The sequence below is a fragment of the Stegodyphus dumicola genome, chromosome 6, assembly GCF_044657685.1.
Source record: "Stegodyphus dumicola isolate Sdum_Otavi_A_Nest chromosome 6, ASM4465768v1".
Taxonomy (NCBI): domain Eukaryota; kingdom Metazoa; phylum Arthropoda; class Arachnida; order Araneae; family Eresidae; genus Stegodyphus; species Stegodyphus dumicola.
In genome coordinates this window covers 3,807,059-3,824,199 of record NC_140773.1, presented here as the reverse complement: position 1 = coordinate 3,824,199, position 17,141 = coordinate 3,807,059, and the positions used below count along the sequence as shown (strand labels likewise).

The window sequence follows — 17,141 nt, the reverse complement described above, 5'->3', positions numbered from 1 at the left end:
AGAGCTCGTTACGAGGTTCGGATCGGGCTGGCTGCATGGGCGTTGTCGTGGTTTCCTCATGTGTAACGTGTATGCGAAAAAGTTTCCCTTAAAAGTCCTTCACGAAGGCATCCCTCCTCGTAGGCAGATAGCTCTCGAATGCTTTGTCGTAATCAAATAAACAAGCCAAATCTTTCAAATATCTAAATGGCAATTTTTGGATATTCGGAAGACAAATATTCGAAATTGTAACGAATGATTTTTGTAAATTTCTTATTTTTGCTTTCCCATGGTAAGAAATGTAAGAGCAGCAAAATTAGCCTTTTAACATAAACTGAATGCTAGCAAAATCAAAATAACACTTCATGACAAGATGAATCAACTTTCGATTGCTAGGAACATCTGATTCCGCATACAATGAACTATTTTCTATCCCCATTAACCTCATATACTCTGTCCAACCAGGTGCACTGCGCTTTACATAGATTACTTCCTGTTCATATGTTATTTAATTAATTTGCCTTCTAAATTCAAGCAAAATTCGCATTCTTCTCTTCAGATTGGAAGATAACGAGGGCATACAGACAGCATTGATTTCGCAATGGTTGGTACTAAGAAAATGTTATGTCAGCTGATTGTTGTGTGACAACAACTTATTTCATTGCACAACAACAAGCCTCAGTTTTCTTGCTTAGCTGGCAACATTTATGAACAAAGAACTATAGCAATGTACTAAAGCAACATTTGTTATGAGTTTTCATTTAGTTCACTAATGGCCCACCAGCGGGCAAGCGGTAAAGTCGCTGAACACTGGTAGTTCGATTCGAGGTTCGAATCCCGCGAACGGGCTGGCTGCATAGGTGTTTTCGTGGTTTTCCCCCACGTGTAACGTATATACGAGCCAGTTTCCCTTAGAAAGTCCTCCACGAAGGGCATCCCTCTCTTTAGGCAGATAGCCCTCGAGGCTTTGCCGTAATTAAATAACCTAACCTAACCTAGTTCACTAATGTTTACTGTGGGTGGCAAACTGGGCCAATGATTGGGCCTTGTCTCAGGTGAACTACTCGAAGAGGTGCCAAATTAGCCACAAAAATTTAGAAATTAGACTTCGGAAGTACATCAAGAAGTTGAAAAAGAATTAAAATACTTTCGAGTACTCCGGATGAATTAAGCGAAGAATTCATAATACTAATTTTTTTTTAAAGCGCTGAGGTTTCGCAGCACTGGATGTTTCTAACATCAAAATTTAATCTTCGAACAAACGTGTTGAATTTTAGCTCGTTGCAATGGCTCAACTAGCCTAGATAGCACCATGGCGCAGACGTTAATATTCTCTACTATCAATTGTTTATTAGCAAAGCAACAAATCATGTTTTTGGCATAGATTTAGTCAAGATTTAGAGATCTTGTCTAAATCTACGCCAAACATTAATTTTGTTGCTTTGCTAATTTTATGTTTCACTTTGGTGTGTTTCTCTTTTCTTGGGCTGAAGATTTTACTTCACCATAACAAACTTTGTAAAGTCTATTGAGTTTACATAAACTATATAATATCGATATCAATACTATACAGTATCGCAACAGCCTATTTTTGTTGCCAATGACGAAATGCTATAATTGGCTAGATCTTCTGGACTTTCAATACACCTTTCCTTGGAGAACCATGATCGCTGCGTGGAGCCCGCGAGGCAGCATATCAGTTGATCCGGAACAAATCTCACCACCTGTACACTCTCAACTTATAACTGATTTTGGAACTATTTTTGTCGCAACCCACATAAGGCATAAAGGCCGACTAGAATAGCGTTGAAGGATCTAAATGAAGGTATTTACCGATAAAGTGTTCCATTATTATCAAGTTTTTGCTTCACTTTTGAGTAAAATTTATTGTCGAACGATAACCATGGTGCGAGGTTGTATTGATACTTATTTTGGGACGGAACTGTATAGTTAGTTTTGTGATGGTTATTTCTGGATTACACTGCTGGATGGATTAAATGAGTTTTCTGTCAGCCTGTTTCATTAATTGTTATGTCTGGAATACGATTGTATCTAAGGTAAGACATGACTTCTTTTTCTTCATTTTTGAGTTGTTCTCTTGTTTATAATGAAATAATAAATTTAATTTTTCATCATAAAATAGAAACGGAGTTTTAAATTTTTAACTTTTTTTGTGTGTGTGTAAGATTTAAGACGAGCCGTCGTGTCTGATTTTAATGCAACTGATATCGACATTAAAGAACACCTTTTAAACGTTCAGTTTCGCTTCGTTGATTTTATAAGATAACCAGTATCGAATATATAATTTTAAAAGAATCTGTTCTTGTAACATGAATAAGTAAGCAATAAAATTTTGGAAAGAGAGAAATAAATGAAAAAAATGAATGAATTTTATGAAGGAACAGAAATAAATGAAAGCGATAAAGCTGTCAATTTAAAGATTTGAAACACGAAAATGAAATTAAAACATAAAAACCGGTTCGATCAGATATAGTCAATCTGATTAAATATTAAGAAAAATACTGAATCATCCATAATCAATGATTGATCCTCCAAAATTACGCCTGAGAAGACCGGAATTTAAAATAAAACGTCCACGGTCTAGAAATTTTAAAAGTTTGGAATTCTACCAATAGTCAAAGATTTGTGGAGGCATCCCGGTCATAAATGACGCGCGCAAATTGGAGAAGCTTTCAGCTAAATAGGTTTTAAATATGAAAAGTTCCCGACAGTTCCGGCCCATTTATCTTAATGAAGAAGGATGAAACACTCACGGATCAATTATGGCAATAATCATTTGTCATTAATCAAGATATCCGTTGGAAAGCATTTTAAGTGCCCTAACCATTCTCTCTGTCTGCGACACCCTTGATTTATCCTTTCCGTTTCCCAGGTACACGAGGTAAAGGAAGGAAATCGCTAAGCAAGCTATTCCATATGGGATTTTGGCACAGCATCCTTCAGAAAAAATTCTATTACGTTAATGATTTCTAAATCTTCTAATGTCCCTAAACCTGAAATATACATCACGTGAACTACACTGATGTATGCTGCTATCGTCTTGGAGATGTTCATCCATGTTCGAATCTTGAGATTGCCAGAGTACAAGCTATTTGTGATTGTGAATCAGTTTAGGTAAAAGCTTTCTAACCGGGGGTGTGGAAAAGCAGCTCAAAACTTATAAGATTTGTGCTATTTTTGTTTTAAAAGGGAGTTTGATATCACAGCAAAGAGAAAAATACTTGTTCGGGCTGAATGTAGATTATGTTTATTGAAAAAAATTGGAAAAAAAACAGCATATCATCAACTAAAGGAATAGCATAACTAATATGGAGTTAGTACAACATCTTTTAAGAAGTGATATAGTAGTGTATGTTTGATAGCGATTAAGGTCCATTTTTACTACACTTTCTGAGATGAAAATATTTAGATACATTTTTTGGAGATCCGCGGCGAATGCTAAACTGTGTTGTTATTTGTTTAGAGCAATTATATTTACTTGATAATTGTAATTTTAATTTAGAAGTCAAACAACAAAAATCAACGTTATATTTTCAAATTTTCACAGGACTCGTTTCGATGATTTTACCGAACCATCAGCAAATCATGATGGTTCGGGAAAACCATCGAAAGGAGACCTGTGAAAATTTGAAAATATAACGCTGATTTTTGTTGTTTAACTAATTAATACTTGTTCGGCATGTTATTGTATCTTAATTGTAATTTTATTTACTTCATATTAAATTTCTGCTCTCACATTTTACCTCCATGAAAAAATATTTACTATTCTTCTTGTTAAATAAATTGACAGTTGACATCACAGGCATTTTGAAAAGAATTTTATGTATATTGGACTAAATATTGTAGATTTTAATGGGCTTCATATACTATGAGCTCAGTAATGCTGAATATAACTGATTTTATACTGCGAATTTAGTTGTTTTGAAAGAAAATTCCAAGCATCGCTACTTTAAAATCACAGTTTTTATTAGGTAGAGACGTTCTGAATTTTGAAACCATGTCAAATAATTAATTTTGTTTTTTATATAGCATTGCGTCTAAATACTTTCTTTGAGGTACCTGAATTTTACAAATCAAGAATTGGAGGCGGTTTCTCTAATCATTTTAAACTAAACATAAGGCAGCCTTTAAGAGAAAACTTACTCATGTGTCATTATATGTCTCATTGCCTTAAATGCCTATTGTATTTTAAAATGAAACACTTACTTTCTTTTGAAAACTTTTGTATCTCTCTACAGTAGCAAATAATATCAAGAACCCCTCCCCCCCCATTTAAATCTTTGGCAATGTACAATGAATACTTACAATGCTGAAGGACTTTTACACATGTAATCTTAATAATCGTAGGCTCTAAACAGTTAGCTGTTAATTCTTAGAAAATAACCATTTTAGAAAATCGTTCGAGCTTCTACATCTGCTAATGTTAAATAAAATATTGTTTATTAGAAATTCTTCAGATTATGGATTAGACGCATTTTTTATATCATCACTTACTTTCAAAAGTAAATTTTTACGTTTCAATTAAAAATTACAAATAAGTAATATTTATTCTAAATTTCATGGAAAAAGTGATTTAAAGTTTTACGTCGCCTGTTTTCAAAATTCATTACTGGGATTACTATTGAATCAAGAGTCAAAATTTTCATTACGAAAATTGTACAAATTTTTTTAACTTGGAAGTGTTTACAACTTTGTGATATTAAATTTAATAGCACGAGTGATTAAGTAAAAAATAGTGATTTGTAAGTCAGAAGTAAATTATTTAAGCTGTAATAGGAAGAAAAGCTTATTTTGAATGTTAGATATTCCAAATAAATCAAACGAAGTACGGCATGCAATATATTAAAATAAAACTCTTTACTTACGCTGTATTTAAGCACATGTATTGGTATATAAAGGGCTACTTGTGCTGTTTACATATGATTTTGAAATATGTAAATCTTGAAACCATCCGCCCATTAAGTTTAAAATCCTTTCCTATAAAAACAATACAATTCTTTTGTTATATTTTGAACTCACAGATAATACCATTTTTATTCATTAGGCTATCCTGTACGAAGGCCAAGACAAAAATCTTGAAATGTGCCACGTTTTACTCACGTACGAAGTTATGTGCAGTTAAGAAAATGCTCTGAATTTTTTTCTGATCTTAAAATCTAAAAAAATAAGAAAATAATAAGCTATAGCATAAAATACATTTAAAAAATTTTCCTTTATCCTTCTCAAGAAAACTTCCCTATTTCTTTATAAAGCGTTTTTAATGTTTCTCTGGTTTTCGAGATTGCCATAAAAAAGATGGAAGAGAGGGAAAGAACGGTAGCGTTACATAAGATCTCTGGCTCTATAAAGAGCTAAAAAATTATGACTCTTTGTTAAGTTCATTTTATCTGGCGGAATTTCTTTCACGAAATGAGAAGGGAAATTCTCCTAGCATTTCTTTTTACACTCGATTCTGTTTTAAGCATGCTGGCATTGTAATCTGATTAAATCAAAACCAGGAAAAAAAAAAAAAAAAAAAAAAAAAAAAAAAAAGAGGAAAGAAGATGAAGGGCAGAAAGGAAAAATAACAGATACTACAGATTAGAAAATGAACATATGAAAGAGATATCTCTAATTATCTTTCATTTGCAGAATCTGTTTTTAACAAAAAGATACTTTTTTATCGGCTTGCCTTAGGTAGTATACAGTAAAGATAGTTTCGACCGAACTACATTTTAATTGACTCGAGAACTAGATGTAATTAAAGAGCACGTTACTTATAAGGAATAGGATAAAAATACATTTCTAATAGAAGAAAAAGTATGATTTTTATGAAATCGATGGCGGTAACGCCACAAGTTGGCGACAACTTCTAGTTTACTTTTTTTGGTACTATTCGGTTTCGAGGGCCATAAAAAAATTGCAGCGAAAATGTATGCGCGAAAGCGCCAAATCTAGCATACACGCCCATTTACCAGCGTGCCAAATCTCGCGTACGAGCTGATTTCAGATTGCGTAAGTTTATATAGTTCTGTATTTCTTAAGACGCCATTGAAATACTAGTTTAATTTTTAATTCCTTTTTTGATATCCTATGGATCTAACAATTTAGGAATTACCTATGATGAAAAGTCTGCGATAGAACTTTGGGTAAAGTGCAGAATCACCCACTGCTTGACGCGTTTTTAAGAATTGCACATACTCGGTGTAAAGATCGTGACTTGTAAAGATCATGACTTGTGAAGATCGTGACTTAAAGAGAACGTGAAATATAAATAATAGGACAAGAACTTGCATTTTACGGTGTGGCAACAAGAAGAGGATTCGAAAGATTTTTATATATATATATTTGTTTAGAGAGTTGAATGTTTTTTTAATTTTTTGAATAGTTGTAAGAGTTTTAACTGAGTAGTTAAGAGTTTAAAATTTTGATAGTTTAGAGCTGCAGTATTTATTTATTTATTTTTTTTGGTTCTGTTTTAAAATTTAAATAAAAGTATTTTGTTTATTCTGAAAAATTAGCTTTATTCTTCCTACAAGATTCAATATTCAGTATATTGAAATAAGGAAAGGATTTTTACTGGCGCAGTCGACAGGATCGGAGTTTCCCCGCATATAATTACGAACCAAAATAACTCAGGTGAGAGCTCAATTTACCTTGGAAACGTAAAATAGTTAATTAAGATTATGAAAAGTTAATTATTGTTTCCGTCATGGAATCTTAGTTTATTTACTTGTCAAAGTAATGAATACGCCAGTGTTCAAATGTAATTTTCAAAGTAATGAATACGCCAGTGTTCAAATGTATCTACTTTTCTTAGCAAGAAGTAATTGCGAGCAAATTAATAGACATTTTAAAAGAAATTTATCTTAAGTGTCTTAGTGAATAAAAAATGCTTTTGGAAAATATACTCGGTAGAATTAAGACATTATGATAAATAAGCATTTTCGCTTGTAATTTTTTTTAAATATGAATTCTTTTATCAAAAATAAAAGTTTTCAAGGAGCTTTTTAAGGTGTTTGTTTTCTTGCAAGTATAGCTAGCAGTAAAATTTCAGATATTCATGTGTATATCATCATATTATAATTATTAATGTTCACAGTATTTTTCCGCACTCGATATGTTTTTTTTTTTTTTTCCACTCCGTAAGCACAAATATTTCAAAAATTATCGAATTGATGATTTAAATAAATTTTAATAACTTATCTAAAACTGTCTGTGTTTAGAAACACTGCAGAAGCAGTGGTAAAGATTATTTCATGCAGAAAACTTCTTGATAATGATCTTAATCCTAAATCAGTATACTGCTAATGATTTATATTAATATCATTGATAACAATATAGTCCAGACTCTGATGTCTTTCTCAAACTGCCTTCTTTAAAAATAAAATTTCAAATAAATAAAAAACTTATTATTAATATACATTGAATTGACTCCAGCCTAGAATTAATAATTCTATAACTTATTTAATTTCAATAGTATAGTCTAGTTACTCGCGTATGATTAATTACGGTGCGATCGCAATCTAGGTAAACTATACTTATCATTTACACTATTGCGCTTCTTAATGACCTGATGGATATTGATTTTTCCGGATAATTGCGTTTTCTTAATATGCTACTTCTAGTCCAACTGATTCCATTTGAGTTTTCTTGCTGTTTTATAAGCAATATGAAAACTTCTTATAAATAATGACTAGATAACCACTCCTTTGTTTTAGACTGGTTATGTACCTAATTCAAATCAATGTATCGGAATTTTAGTAATTTGTTTTCAAATTGTGCTGTTTACAGACAGAAAATAAGGTGGAATTTTCTCTGGAAAAAATTTAATGAGTAGATACATTATGTTTTTCATCAGCGTCCTGTTAACAGTGAGAGAAAGATTGAGTTCATAAGGCTAATTAGAAAGAAACTGTAAAAAGAAAAAAATGAACCCAAGCAGGATTTAGCAAGGAAGACAGGAATAATTCTACTTTATGCATATACAAAACTTCATTCTACTCTTAAGCCAAAACTGCAGACGATACTATATGATATAAATTTTATTTTATGGAACTCTTTTTCTTCGAATTTCTCAATTAAGCCTGGTGTTCAGAAGCAAAAAAAAAAAAAAAAAAAAAAAAAAAAAAATTAATATTAAAAAAAAATATTGTTATTATTTAATAGTAATTTTAAAACTCAGTTTTAAATCAAACGTTTAGTAAATATTTACGTAAATGAGGCAGAAAGAAGAAAATGTTATTAGAGTGTATCTCGTCATATTTCCTCATATTAGAAATTTTTTAGATATTTAATATGCTACGAAATATATAGATTAATAATAGATACGAAATGCATATCAATAAGAAATTTTTATCTAATTAACTTTAAAAAAATTAAGTTTACTTGAATCATAGTTTTTTTTTTTTTTTTTTTTTTACCCTTTTTAAGTATTCTGTGACTTTTATTCTGTACCAATTTTAAACTGCAGGCTTAACAGCTACACTCTTAATGATATAACAAAAAATTTCTTCTGCGTGTGGTGCATTTTTTGGCTTCTGAAGATTATAAAAAAATAAGTAAATAACAAATAATTTTTTTTTGTAGATTTTGAGACAATGAGATGGAAGTAATGTTTATAATAAAAGCTGCTCGACATCTACGAATTAAAATGAAGACTACTATTAAGTCTATTAATATAATCCAACTAATAATTTCGGGTGCCTTATAAATGTTTTCTGGAAATTATTGACACAGTCAGGCATAATTTAATTTGTCACTATGAATTATATTACAGAATACTGCATTTTTTCAATAATAGTACCTTTTATTTTTATTCGGTGTCTGGAATTAAAATATATGCTTCGATTTAATTTTAAAATGTAACTAAAGATTTCTTTTACCTGCTTTTAGTCGGTGCTGTGACAAGAAGAGCTGTGGAAACAGAAATGAAACACCCTCCGATCCCGTGATAATTGACAGGTAGGATATGTGTTTCTTGGTGTATACTTTTCCATTCGTTGCATATATATATATATATATATATATATATGCAACGAATGGAAAAGTATATATATATATATATATATATATATATATATGCATTAGTTTTGTTATATATGTATATTAGTTTTGTAATACAATAGGTTATGGAGCAATAATGGTAAAATAAACTATTCTATTAATAACCATTTAAGCTATTATTATTATATAAATTTTCCAATAACTTGCAGTTTTATATTTCTTATTCAAAATAATAATAATAATAATAATAAGCTATTTTTTAAAGTCCTTAGTTTCTTTTAAATTGCTTAATATTAAATAAACAATCAAATAAGATCACTAATCGCTGCCACATCCAGCTCGTTTTCGATATTCATTCGCCTGATCTCTAAATTTAGTACAAATGTTTGCGCAGCAGATGGCTCTACAACTAGATCCAGTTACCCTGCCCTTACAGTACACCTCTGCCCGCCTTATATTCATCTTATATTCACGACAACAACAGTAGGAGGAAAATATGTCCGAATTTGCTTGAGTTTTAGTATTCTGAGTAATGCAGCTTTTAAAAGAGCGCAAGAACGGTTGATTATGTTGCCAAGAGCCAGTGGAGTAATTCATGACACAATTATTAAATAGTGTGTAACTTTTTATAGCTAATTAAGAAATACAGATATGAAAATTAATTTTAATAGCTCTAAATGATTTTGATTGAAGGTCGTAATCATTTATCGCAGAAATATAATCTTCTAGAATAATTTCCCACTCTGTTTGGGTAACCGACTGAGAAGATTTCTACGTCATTCACGTTTCATCTTCGAGACTTTTTTGTATAAATGACATTAGGATTTATATCCTCCAACAAAGGGAAGAGGAGACGCTAGTCAGTTGTCTAATTTTCAGAAGATTATTAAATTTTCTATCAGTTACAGATATGTTTCTTAAAGATAGGGTGCCATCTGAACCATGTAACCCTCTGCGTCATACTAAAAGACTACATGAACTAGAAACATTTTGGGATATCTTTTATAACAGCCAGAGGATTCTTTGTGGTGGAACAGAACATAAATAATTTTGGTTGTTAAATTTTTTTATTTAATGTTGACTCATTTCTTACTATCAAAACGATACTAAACCAGCAATATCTTAATTTTTCAAAGCACATAAAATAGTTTAATGGCTATTCACTTGTTTTTAAATATGGAAAAGTATTATAGTAACACATAAGGACATCTTCACAGCATCTATATATTACATTGGCGAAATACATTTAAACAATGAAAATGACAGTACGAATGTGATAAATTTGCGAAGAAAACTTTAAATATTTCTGCAAGCAAAAGGTCATACAGCACATTATTTTAGATTTGATTATGAAGTTGTTTTGTTATTTTTCTAATAGTCTACTTTTTTCTATTCTTTATTTATCATTTTTCAGTTTTCCATATTTAACTATATATATACTTTCTTTATTTATCATTTTTCAGTTTTCCATATTTAACTAGTCAAGGTATGTTTCGTAAAACATACGTAAAATGCTGCAATATAAATTACATAAATTTTAGCGTGAAAAATCAGCTATCGGAAACAATTTTCCCCCCTATGTTGGAAATTATTTTAGAAGCTTATAATCAGACTAAAAGATATTTAAACAATTCAGAAAGGTTTTCAACCTATAATACAACCTAAAATATATTGTATATATATTGGCTTTCAGATTATCAAGATATGCATTGAAGCACACCTGAACTTGCTCTCACTTGCCACTAAATGCTTAGAATTAATTGAGAATGTATTAACAGGGATTCAAGTTTGCCGTCTCTCAAACTTGTAGTCAAAAGACTATAAGTTTGCCGTCTCTCAAACTTGTAGTCAAAAGACTATTTGTAATCTCATAATGTAATTGATTTCTTTCTGCAAATGGAGTAATATTATATTAAAAATTACGTCATTTCAAAAAAGTGGTATTTTGCTTGAATTCAGCTATGTTCTACTATAGAATGGCTTAGGTATTTCTCAGGTTTTGAGAAAAATTTTAACTGCAGCCGGAGTTTTCTATAAGACAGTCTTCAATATTTCTTTACTATGATTAGAGATTGCAATATCAGCAGGGAAGTCCATTATTCACTTGATATTTCTTTTAGCATTAATAAGACTAATACTGATATTAGTTACAAAATACACATTGTTCATTGGGACCTTAGTTTCATTCGGAAAAATAAAGGTCCATGCCCCTGCAAAACACGCACAAGAAACATCCGAGGCTGAACCATAAGCCCAGCATCTAGTTAACGTAAGCTGAAAAAAAAAATGGATTTATATTAAAAATTTTTAGTATACGAGACATAAAGTTCGGCCAGTCGGAGACATGAAAACATATCACATTTCTGATTTCTGTTCACATTTGTTTTTAGAAGTAGAGGATAATAAGATTTCCAGTTCCAAATCTATATAAAACTGTAAAATTGATGGGAAGATTTCAGGTTAAATTTCAGTTACGAAGTTACTGCAAAGTTTGACATTTAATCAATAATTACCTTGTAGTATTTAATAATTTTAGCGCACGATTAAGTTTCTGTAGTAAACTTCTTTAGTGATAAGTTTTTAATTTAAAAATATATTTTTCATTAAATGTTGAATGCAAAATGCACTCCGTTGCTTTAAATGAACTTATATGCTATTAAAGAATATTTATTTTTTTTGTTACACTCTTATCAAATTTTACTCTCATAATTTACTCTTTTTCCATTTCTTATATTTCGTTAATTTTTTTGCCATATATTCATTTCGATTTAACATATTTTATTTCTTATCTGTCTAAGATAAATTTTATTTTATCTAATATATTATAATATAAATAATAAGATAAAGAATATATATAAAGAATTAGAATAGTTAATATTTATTATAAAACCATATAACCTATTTATCTGTATAGAGATTTATTTATATAATTTTATTATTTATATATGTAAAATGAAACATAGTTCTGTTACACACGCAGACTATAACAGCGTTCCGTAGAGTTACGCCATTTTTAATTTTAGAAATTAACTCTATTTGATACGGAAATATTCGTACATTTAGAGCATAGCATTGAGATAAATATCTATATTGAGGTAATATATTTTCCTTTGTGAATTAGGCGTAACAACAAACGTTTAGCTAAAAAACACTCTTGTTTTCCTCATTCAAAAAACATATTGCTACGGTAAAATAAATTTTGAGAAAAATAAAACATTTTAGAAGATAATTCAGAACTGCAAAGCAAATATGCTATTTGCGAAGGAAACTAAATTTTCAACCAAAAATTCTACGAAATATACGAATAAAACTAACTTTGGTACTTTTCCGTTTTGCCGGCGCAAGCGATAAAGTCGCCAATAATGGTACAACCCATGCCAAACGAAATATTCTCGCTGGTAACCTTTTACGCCTCAATTTCAAAACAAGTCGCAGCTTTTTCTTATCAGATTGATTGTTTCTTTCAATACTGGCATATAATTACATAGAATTTTTATCAGATAGTTCAGTTTTATGTCTAAGGCCATTTTCGGTAATAAAGTTAATTAGGATGCAATCACAGTGCTTACCCGAAGCCGAAAATATAGAAAAGGTAAAGTCAAGGGTTAAATTCATCAATTCTAACGAGAATGCATTAGCGAAGTAAAGCACTGCAGTTTTACATAATTTCTGAGTAAGCTATTCGCACGAATTGAAATATTTCTTGCATTTAAACTTGTGTTCCAAATTAAGATTTAACTTGAAATTAATGTAGATAATTACTGAGAGCATTAGATTTTTGTAGAGTAGTTTACGTGAGATGAGATCGCTTGGGGTCACGTGATATAAACCGGCGAATCAGAATGTTGAACCGTGAAAGCATAGTAAATTCTTAAATTAATGTGTTTTTACAAATTTATTGTCTTTATTTATTGGCTTTTTATAAAATTTTAAGCGATATTAAAATGTTTATGCCTTCTTTTTTAAAAAGAATTCTTAGAACTAACATTTTTTAAATATTTTTTACGTGTATACTGTATGTTGTCGCCAATAAAGTCTGCTTGTCGAGATTTGCGCCGGCGAAACGGAAAAGTACCCTAACTTTCTATAATAGTTCATCTCATATATTTTGTATCATCATCTAATTTGTATAAATAATATGCATATTTCTAAAAGAAGTTTAAAAAAACTGATTCTATACTGTACAAATATTTAAAAAAAAATCATTAAAATGTATTCGCCACTGTCAGTTAACCCAGAGTCTTCAACAGGCGCGAAAATCAGAGTAACTGCATATATTTAGTCTTGTCTTTGAAGTATATTGTCGTTCTTTGGTGGATTTTACCGGAGTTCTTTAAACACTAGATTTTCCTCTTAATTACAAATGAAATGTAACTACTTTGCTGCTGATTCAATAACACGTTTTGCACGGTTATTTTCTTAATTTTCAAAAGGGCCAACCAGCGGCGGAGCGGCAAAATCGTTGATCACTAGCGAGCCCACCATTGGCAGTGTGGTAAAGTCGCTGAACACTGGTAGTTCGAATCCCGCGAACGGGCTAGCTGCATGGAGTTTTCGTGGTTTTTCCCATGTGTAACATGTGTTTCCCTTGGAAAGTTCTCCACGAAGGCATCCCTCCCCTTAGGCAGATAGCCCTCGAGGCTTTGCCATAATCACACACAATACAATACAATACAATACAATACGTTGATCACTAGTAGTTGGATCTGGGGTTTGAATCCCGGCGAACGGGCTGGTTGCATGGGCGTTTTCGTGATTTTCCGTATGTGTAACGTGTTGTGCGAGCAAGTTTTCCTTAGAAAGCCCTCCGCGAAGGCATACCTTTCCTTAGTCAGATTGTTCTCTAGTGCTTTCCCATAAATAAACCAAACTAAACTTCACTTTAAAAAACTTCTTAAAATTGTAGCTTTTTGATGCTTTTTCACTTTTCACTTTTTCTGACATTTTTATTTATTTTTATTTATTTGTCTTTTTAGAGCTCAAATGATTCTTCCGACAATCTTTTTTTTCAATTTTAATGAATTAGCTATTTTTTCGTACACATTTTCTGTACAATTCCGCCCCGCCCCATTTTAAAGAATATTATAAAAGAATAATTGCACCGAATTCCGCTTAGTGTGATATGTATTCCTTGTATTTCATGTATTGATTTAATTTTTTAATATATTTACAGTAGGTTTCACATTAATGATTAGGAAGAAACATAAAATGACTTGTCATTTAAGACAAAGTAAGTCAAGACAAGTCATTTAAAACAAGTTTGGTCAACACTTGAGTTAGTTCTAAGAAAAGAGCATTTTTATTTGATTTATACGATTTGTAGTTTATTACTCAAAGTACAGAAAACAATCTAGATCCCGGATGGAGCTGTACTGAACTGTTCTGTTTAAGAAATTGTACAATAGAACTTCTGTTTTTCAAATTTAAATAAGTCGAATGGAATGATGAAGTGTATATTCGAAATTGTTATTGCCTTTTCTCATTAGCTTGTAGAGACATTGGGTATATTTTTGGAAGCCGGAGAGATGAAAAATTAGCAACGCTTTCCCCGGAAATCGAACCGCGGACCTCTGGAATACCGGCCCAGCGTGCAGAACCACTATATTACGAAGGCAGGAGAAATACCTTATATACTCCCCCTTTTAAAGGGCGACTGGGATTTTTAGGGGACTCATTCGCCAAATCCTGGGTGTGGAGAATCCTCATCCAAAATCCTTTTAGTTAGGGTGCTACTGTAGAGACATTAGGTATATTTTTGAAGCAGGAGGGATGAAAAATATGCAATCGTGTTCGCTGGGAATCGAACCACGAACCTCTGAAATACCGGCTCAGTGTGCTGACCACTACACCACGAAGGCACGCTAGGAAGGCGGGAGAACAAGGTCGTAGCTAGAATTTCTAGCGCCCGGGAACAAATAAAGAATCTGCGCCCCTTTCTGTGTGACAGAAACGGAAAATATTTCATTAAAAAATTTCGTAGCATGACTTTGGTGCCCCTTGGATGCTGCGCTCGGGGACAGATGTCCCCCCTTGCCCCACCCTAGTTACGCCACTGCGGGAGAAATACCTTATAAGCTGAGCTTTCGATTAATTGAATGTCCCTTTATCTCCCTTCAGCTTCTGCTCGTGGAGGTTCCACTGCATTCCATTGCGCAAAGAGAAAAACCATAAAGAAACATCCACACAACCAGACAATTCTGTTGGAAATCAACCCCGTAACAAAACTACAAGTATTCTGTAATCTTATCCTCTGAGCCACTTTAGATAAATTCAATGAGTGTTACATCGCCATAGGACGATGCATACTCCAAGTATTACCATACTTGTAACATACCCGATAAAAATAGCACTGGATCTGTAGACTGCTGCTCGTCCGCTAGGAAACGATAATGGGTCGCGTGCCAGGAAGCCTTTATCAGACAGCGTCCTCGCTTGTTACATCAAAGACCCTCTAAAATTCGAATCCCCCGATTTGAGAGTCCCGCTTTAGCTCGACTGAACTGTCATCTCTCGTAGCTTTCTGAACCTCGGTGGTTTCCTTTAGCTGGCTGTCACAGAGACTCAATTGATAACTGGAGTCATTACTTATATTGAAATTAAATTATTGATTTAAAAGCAGAAATTAATTGAACTCCAGGGAGAAATTATTACCATTTCAGGCATTCCAAATTTTGTTGTAATTTCACTTTTCTTAAATATTTCATAAATTAGAGTAAAAAAATTGATACAACAGTGGGAGAAACATTTCGTATGATTTTTTTACCTGTCATTTCGCAAAGCTGTTCGCTGCAGTAACGCTTATGTAATTGCAATTAATATACTCACATCTAATCAGCAAAATTTACTGTACCGCATCTTCTGATTGTAACACTTTTAGAGCGGCTGCATTTTTAAAAAACCGCTGCGTGTTGACCTATTCACATACGTATACAGAAGAAATTTAGTAAATTTAAAGCGTGTTTGCTTTTCAGAATTTATTAATGACAAGCGTATGAACATATTTATGTTATCAGTTTATATCCTTCATGTCAGTGCTATATAGTATCTTTCATACCATAGCTTGAATATACAAGTAATACGGTTTCACTAGACGACCATCCAGAAGTCAATGCATTTAATTCGGCTAAGTGTACTTTCTAAAGTAAATGAATTAAGAAAAAAAAAAAAAAAAAAAAAAAAAAAAAAAATTTGAGCTAAAAAAAAAATTGAATCAGAGAAAGGCTTGAGCTTTCCTGAAATTTTCTTTGAAATTCTTACATAGTTTGCAGAGATCATTTTATGTTTAAAGTTGTTTTCAATTCGAATTTTCGGATTTTTAAGAGACAGCGTTAGTCTTAATTTTACCTCTTGCCGTTTGAAATATTCTCTCAAAACAGGGAAATATTGTGGGAGGTAGCCCAGATTCAACAGAAGAATTTTTCTTCTGTTAACCTTGTTCAAAAGGAGGAATGGAAAGCTTAAGAAATCAGACTTCACTGAACTGTCAATCTTTCGTGTTATATAAATCTAAACATTAAAGAAACGAAGACTGGGGAGAAATTAGGCGTACCATGCTTTAATACAGCCCAATACCCAGAGGTTTATATAAAAACGATAAGGAATTTTTAAATACCCTTGAAAACATCATATTCGTTGAAATACATATAAAATACAAAACTATTTTGTGGCCTAATAATTGATTTGTTAGCAGTAAAAATAAATCAGTTTACCTTTAAATGTACGGGCCCACCAGCGGCCGAGCGGTAAAGACGCTGAACACTGGTAGTTCGGTCTGAGGTTCGAATCCCGCGAACGGGCTGGCTGCATGGGCGTTTTCGTGGTTTTCGCCATGTGTAACGTGTATACGAGCCAGTTTCCCTTAGAAAGTCCTCCACGAAAGGCATCCCTCCCTTTAGGCAGATAGCCCTCGTGTGCTTTGCCATAATTAAATACACCACACCACCTTTGAATGTACGAAAATAAACTCAATTTTTTTCTGTTAAATGAAACGTTTCAAATATTTAAAAATAACTTCCTTGTTCCTTCCTTGTTTGTAGCGTTAAATGAACACAATATAGATGATTTCCGTAGGCTCATTTTTTCCTTTCTTTAAATTCTCTTTATCCATGAATTCTGTTTTGTAACTTTTAATAGATAGACTATCATATGAATGAATT

General features: G+C 31.9%; 2 protein-coding genes across 10 annotated transcripts in view; one reads left to right on the top strand and one right to left on the bottom strand.

Annotated features, from left to right (window-relative positions):
• LOC146996649 (transcription factor unc-3-like) overlaps positions 1-17,141 on the top strand; it is a 96,843-nt gene that overhangs the window by 10,098 nt on the left and 69,604 nt on the right. For 3 of the 9 annotated variants that reach the window (XR_015041557.1, XR_015041556.1, XM_085818004.1), the window contains exon 2: positions 8,875-8,943. Coding sequence is in view for 4 of the 9 variants with exons in the window: in XM_085818004.1 (XP_085674130.1) it covers positions 8,875-8,943 (69 nt within the window). In the remaining 5 variants the exon portion in view is untranslated. Of the gene's footprint in view, positions 1-1,629; positions 1,805-1,848; positions 2,037-2,082; positions 3,115-6,593; positions 6,619-8,874; positions 8,944-17,141 lie in introns of those variants that run through there. The other 6 variants (XR_015041555.1, XM_085818003.1, XR_015041554.1 and 3 more) reach the window with 6 other exon arrangements.
• LOC118180687 (inositol polyphosphate-5-phosphatase A-like) overlaps positions 1-17,141 on the bottom strand; it is a 205,971-nt gene that overhangs the window by 170,678 nt on the left and 18,152 nt on the right. The window lies entirely within an intron of this gene.